The following is a 5,843-nucleotide window of genomic DNA, read 5'->3' on the forward strand; positions in this document are numbered from 1 at the left end:
CAGACTTTCCCAAGAGCTTTTTTCAGACTTCCCCCTGCCCCGCCGCTGCATGCCCAGAACGTGTACCTCCCCCACCATAGAATTTCCAGGGGCTCATAGCCCTTTCCATAACACCCACTCACCTGCTTCTCCACTGCATCATCACTGCCCCCACAATGACTTTCCAGTGACATCATCACACGCCCAGACTGCCTCGAGGCCCAACCCCCCCTTTCTTACTCACCCCCTAAAATATTTGACTTCTGGTTTTGGTTTTTGTGCATGAAAAGGGGGGGGGCTTGGTGGTTTTGGTTTTTTTATTTTGCTTTCAATCTAGACCAATCCAAGTGGATCGGACTTTCCCAGGAGCACAAAAATTTTGGGGTTGTTTCCACCCCCAGTATCAGTTTCCAGGGGACTGTGAACTGTCCCATAACATCCCCATTCTCCCTCAGCTGGTCCTCCACTACATCATCGCTGTCTCCACAGTGACTTTTGGGTAGCGTGGGGCAATGGGCCACGTGTCACACATGTCCCCATCAAGGGCTCTGCTGCTCCACAGCCTCTCCCCAGTGTCCTGCTCGGGGAAACCCCGGTGTCCTGCCTGTTCCCTACCCCGCTCCCAGGCACCCTACAGGAGACATGCATCAGTGCTTGGGTGCACAGGGGGCTGGAAACTGGATGCTGGCTGTGGGCTCAGGCACTGCCAGAACACTGTGTCTTACCAGCACATTCCTGGCTGAATCACTGCTGGTTCCTGCCTGGGCAGGTCTGCAGCCACAGCCCCATAGCAGCCCTGTACTGACACCGCACAAGGCTCACACCAGCTCCACTCTACCCTAAGCCCTGCTGTTGGGCCAGCCCCACACATGCATTCAAACTCTGCCCCCTCACCCTCATCAGTACATATACACATGTGTAAGTGTCCATACCCTACCCATCCCTATGCCGCCCCCCACCTTATGAACCCTGTAACTGCAGGGCCCACCCACAACCTGCACAGCCCCTCAGCCCCATACGCACACCTTATATGCCTCATAACCCCATATCCATCACTTCCTAAAACTCCACAAGCACCCCTGTATCCCACACTCACACTGTTTATGTCCCCTTGCACACACCCTACACCCCTCATAACCTCCATGCTGGGGAAGACTGAGGTGGCCAGACAAGGAGGAGGAGGAGGAAGAGAAGGGTGGCCCTTCATCGAGGCAGTCTCCTGCCCAGGCCTAGGCTTGTGAGCCAAGGAAGGCAGGGGGCACATCTGCTACCGACCTGGTGTCACCTCAGGGCCTGGGAGGGGGATGGGCCGCACCAGATGCCTGGGTTCCTGGAAGAGCCCCACGTGACTTCCCCATACACTGTGAGCAGCAGAGCTCTGCAAGGACCCAAGGGTGCACCCCAGCACCTGTCCCTGGCACTTCGGGAGCAGGGCCCAACCCCTGGACTCAGCCTAGGGAGGGGATGCAAGCCCACTAGAGGCCAGCATCCCCTCCCTGGGCAGACAGGATGGGACCCCAGACAACAACCCAGCCAGCCTGACCGCACACCTTCCACTGACAGGCTCATTACAGGAGGGCCGTTATCCCCCCAGGGCAGGTTGTGAGGGGAAGCACTGTGACTACAACAGAGGGGGACAGCTACTGAGCAGCCCCTAAACTCCTGGAACCCCCAGAAAAGGGAACAAACTTGGGGCAAAAGCAGCCCGGGCTCTTGTTACAAGAAACAACGTGAAATACTATCCATGCTCTCAACACAGTATCAGGGCCACAAAGCCAGAAGGGGATTTTGCATGACCAGGGAATTTTTTGTATTTACATGAGCCACCCCCACCCATAAGCAACATCAATGTGAGCTTTTGAATGACCGCCTGGCAGGGCCAGACCCTGGTTCAGCCTCGTTTTGTGCTGAGGAGGCAGCAGGGACAGAAGGTACTGCTTTTTCAACACTTCCCCTCCCACCACAGGGCTGCACCCAAACACTCAGCTGATAGCAAGAAACCCCCCCACTTGCCCTCTTTCCCAGGGGTACTAAAGGGAGACCTCAAATCTGCCAGGTTAGGTACTGAAGATGCCCTTAACCTGCAACCCCTACACACACCATCAGACACAGCGACCGCTTTAATTGTCCCCACACACCCGCTTATTTACACAAAAGGTTCAGAGAAGTCAAAACCGGCTTCTGCGAAAAGCCGTCACTGGAGCAGAAGAGGAAGTGGCTGGTTTATCAGCGCTGAGCCAGGCGTTATCAGAGCACTGCGGCTTCCAGGAAGCACCAGCAGCCCCATTTCCCTCTGAGCTGGCCAGCGCCTTTGCATATTTTCCTCCCCAGCTTTGCATGAGGGCCTCGCCACACCCCAGGGGACCAAACAGGCCCAAATCAGCCCACAAGACATGGCATTAAGAAAAACAAACAAACAAACAAAAAACCACCACAAACAAAGCACCACCAACGATCCCATCTCATTCTGCAATTTCTGCGCAGCAATGCTGAACCACCAGCTTGTTCATGATAGCAAGGGCCTTGCCAGCACTGCAGGAAGCTGCTGCCTCTCTCCACCTGCCATAAGGCTTCGTGGCCCACAGGGCTAGAACCACCAGCAGCTTTCGGGGTAGTGAAGTGCTTTGCCCCTCAGGAGGGGAATTTTCCAGCCAAGGCTCCCAGAGTAGAGTTGGTTCTAGCAGGAGGAAGCCATTCATCAAACCACTGCCCAGGTGAGGCCTGTGCATAACCCGGCTGTGTCCCCTGGCCCCAGGCAGGCCATGCACCTCATCCAAACCTGCAGGAACTGAAAGTCAGGGGCTGCAAGGCAGCGGAGCAGGGTCTCCTTGAAGAGGCCTCCTCCTCACCCAGGCAGAGGAGGGACAAGACGTCAGACGACCAAAGCCACACGGAGCAAGTCTTCCTCCTTGGAAGGGGCAAGAAGCATGGTTCACTGCCAGGCTCCAGGAAGAGTCCCCTCTCCTCAGGGCTGTGGGTCCCCGCCATGCTGACGCAGAAGGTGACAAGTTCCACCCACCAAGTGCAGGCACCCAGAGAACCACAGCACGCTTCGGTGCGCCGCAAGAAAAGCTGTTTCAGAGCGTGCAGGCACTGAGCACAAGGCACCTCACGGACTTTCCCCACCCACGTACACAGTGAAGGAGTCTCAGCACAGAACAGCTCTGGGGAGCCCCAACAGGTGACACAAGACACGCAAAACTGTTTTCCACAGCCTGCAGTGGCTTTCTAATAAGAAGCTGTGGGGTGCCCCACAGGCAGCATCCACGCAAACAAGCCCACAATAGCAAAGCAGTGCAGGAGCATTTAGCACATCAGCATCTCGTTACAGGAAAGAGCAAGTTTTATACTAGAGGATTGAGAAAAAAAGACATTTATTGACAAAACTAAGTGCTTGCTCAGCAAACAAGCAGGCCTGACGATAGCACCATCTTTCCGCTCTCCACTTGGGCTTCCCTCAGGCATCACTCAGGCTGCAGGTCAAGCGCTGTGGATGAGAACATTCCCCGCTGTGCAGGACCAGGTCCCACAGAGTCAAGCTCAAAAACCAACCGATCCACGGTCAGACATCATGAAGTGGATGGACGCTGCAAGCCCACTGAGAAGAAACGCTGCCAGCCGGGGAAACAGGGATCAAGCCCAGGGCTGGCACCAACAGACTTGCACAAGCTGCAGATCCAAGCCGACGAGTTTTTATTTTGTTCCAGAAAACTTACATTCAAACATCAGCTTCGTTTGACTCATGGCTTCAAGGATCAAAATGAAGGGAAGACAAGGAAGCAACCAATACCAACTTCCATGGCTTCCCACCCGCTAGAAGGGCTAGAATAACCAAAAATATTAAAATAAAAAGAAACATCAACTGTTGCCAGCAAGCCGTGGGCACAATGAGAGTCCACCAGGCCACTGATCCTTGCTACGCTCCCTGGCAATGTTGCTTAAGTACATCAGAGAAAGGCGCGCTTGGAGTCAAGGCAGGAAAAGGTTTCGCCACAAAAATGCTACTTTGCATGAGGAGTGAAGTACAGTGCACCCATAAGCAGTTCTACCACATTCAAAATTCCTCTTTTATCATAAGCTCTGTAAAAATGTACATATTCTACAGATTTATAGTTATTTACAGGTTCTCTACATCCTCCCCACCCCATGTGGGGTTTTACATACTTACAAATACACTCCCTATTTTTAAACTGCCTGTGTGTGGTGAGTCGCATCGGTGTAGCTGCTATCAGCCAGACAGGCCAGCATGGCCACACCACAGCTGGCTGTGGTTATCACCCTGAGCCCCACCTCACCCCCCTGCCACTGACCCTCCTCTGCCTGCTCAGGGACCTGGCTGAAGCCCTGCTGGGAAGGAAGGGCCATGCAGAGCTGCAACGCCCCGTGTTCTGGCACAGGCCGCACCTCTTGGCTGCTGGCACAGCTCTACAGCTGCTGGAGAGAGCCGCAGGCCAAAGGCAGGCTGGCCAGCACACCTGTGGGCAGGTGCAGGCTCATACAACACCCAGCATTCAACACTTCTGCTCCAACAGAAAAGCTGCAAGTTTAGGCAGGACACGAGCAGCAGACGATGCTATTTCCAGGAACTCACAGCCACAACCCTGAAAACATCTGCTCCGCACACAGCTGCCATGCCAAGCCCAGGAGGCTTCAGTCCATATAAGAGATGCTGGTGCTCACTGGCTTGCTGCTAAGCAGATCAGTTCCCTCCAGGATAAAACTGAAGCAGTCCACTTGAGCTTTCTGTCATCATCCTCTTGAAGGAAGCAGAATATCAAGTCTTTCACTTTCTGTTCCCAAAACAATAAATCCTCATCAGTACTCACAATCTGACTGGATCACACCTTCCTTCTTAGGAAATGATTGCTCAGGGGATGTCTAGATATTCTCCTTGGGTCACTCAAGTCCAGCTTCGTAAGTACTCACAGGAGGAAGCTATCAGCTCACCAGCTCCAAACAGAGCTGGTCCACCCAGAGTTTTGTTCCTCTGCAGCATACCCTGGCTCACCGGATCATGTAGGCTAAGCTCGCTCCCAGTCCAGCCACGCCTGCAAACGCCATCAGTACGTTTTTGATGCTTCCTTCTAGGTCCTCAAGTCGAAAGAAGTCGACAAAGCCCTCCTAGGAGAAAGAAGTGAAAGTCATTTCCCCATCAGCCACCCTTCTTTGGCGCAAAGGCATGAAAAGTCTTATTCCCGGGCAGAGTTGGTTGGGATACAGCGTACCCAACACATCCGCTGTGTGCGCCTCCCCAAATTCATTACAGCTACAGCCCCCCCTGCAGAGGCAGCACTTGGGAGACAGCACCAAAACAGCTGTAAACCAGCTTCAAGCAAGCTCAGCGCACCCAGGATTGACTCAGCTTTGGAAATGCTCTCCCTCCACACTGGGTGGGAACACATTTTAAGGTGAAAACTACTTCAGGCAGCTCATTGTAAGGAGCTCCTGAAACACAGAACTCCAGCTAGCTGTTTCAGACTGTGGTTTTAACTGGAGTGGTGAGTCATCCGTGCTTCGTTGACACACGCAGTTGCCAATGAGCAAGTCACAGAAATAGCAAAATAATGGATTGTTCTGAAAAGCTCACAGTGTCTGGGACAGGTAGTGACTCACCCAGCCTCCCTGGCTCATTAGCCACTCGCGCTTAGATGAGACGAGTGCATCCGTGATGATCCCTGCCAGCAAGCTGATGCACTTCTCCTGCTTTATGCTTTTCAGGTGTTTCGCAACAAAAGCGCCAAACGAGATGAGCGTCACCACTCGACCCCAGTTTGTTACTCCGTCACTGAACACGTGGGCAGCCACTTCACACACCGACTGCAGATCTTCCTCTTTCTGGATTGCCAGTTTCCGAAGCATTCCTG

The 5,843-nt window shown here is 53.6% G+C and overlaps 1 protein-coding gene across 1 annotated transcript; it reads right to left on the bottom strand.

Annotated features, from left to right (window-relative positions):
- Positions 1-4,983: 4,983 nt before the first annotated feature.
- Positions 4,984-5,838, bottom strand: MCL1 (myeloid cell leukemia 1). The gene is made up of 2 exons (XM_010194078.1): positions 5,593-5,838; positions 4,984-5,100 (listed from the first exon to the last, which is right to left on the bottom strand). Exons 1-2 carry the CDS (start codon positions 5,836-5,838, stop codon positions 4,984-4,986), a joined length of 363 nt encoding a protein of 120 aa, XP_010192380.1.
- Positions 5,839-5,843: the final 5 nt, after the last annotated feature.

The sequence above is a fragment of the Mesitornis unicolor genome, unplaced genomic scaffold (assembly GCF_000695765.1).
Source record: "Mesitornis unicolor isolate BGI_N332 unplaced genomic scaffold, ASM69576v1 scaffold36091, whole genome shotgun sequence".
Lineage (NCBI taxonomy): Eukaryota > Metazoa > Chordata > Aves > Mesitornithiformes > Mesitornithidae > Mesitornis > Mesitornis unicolor.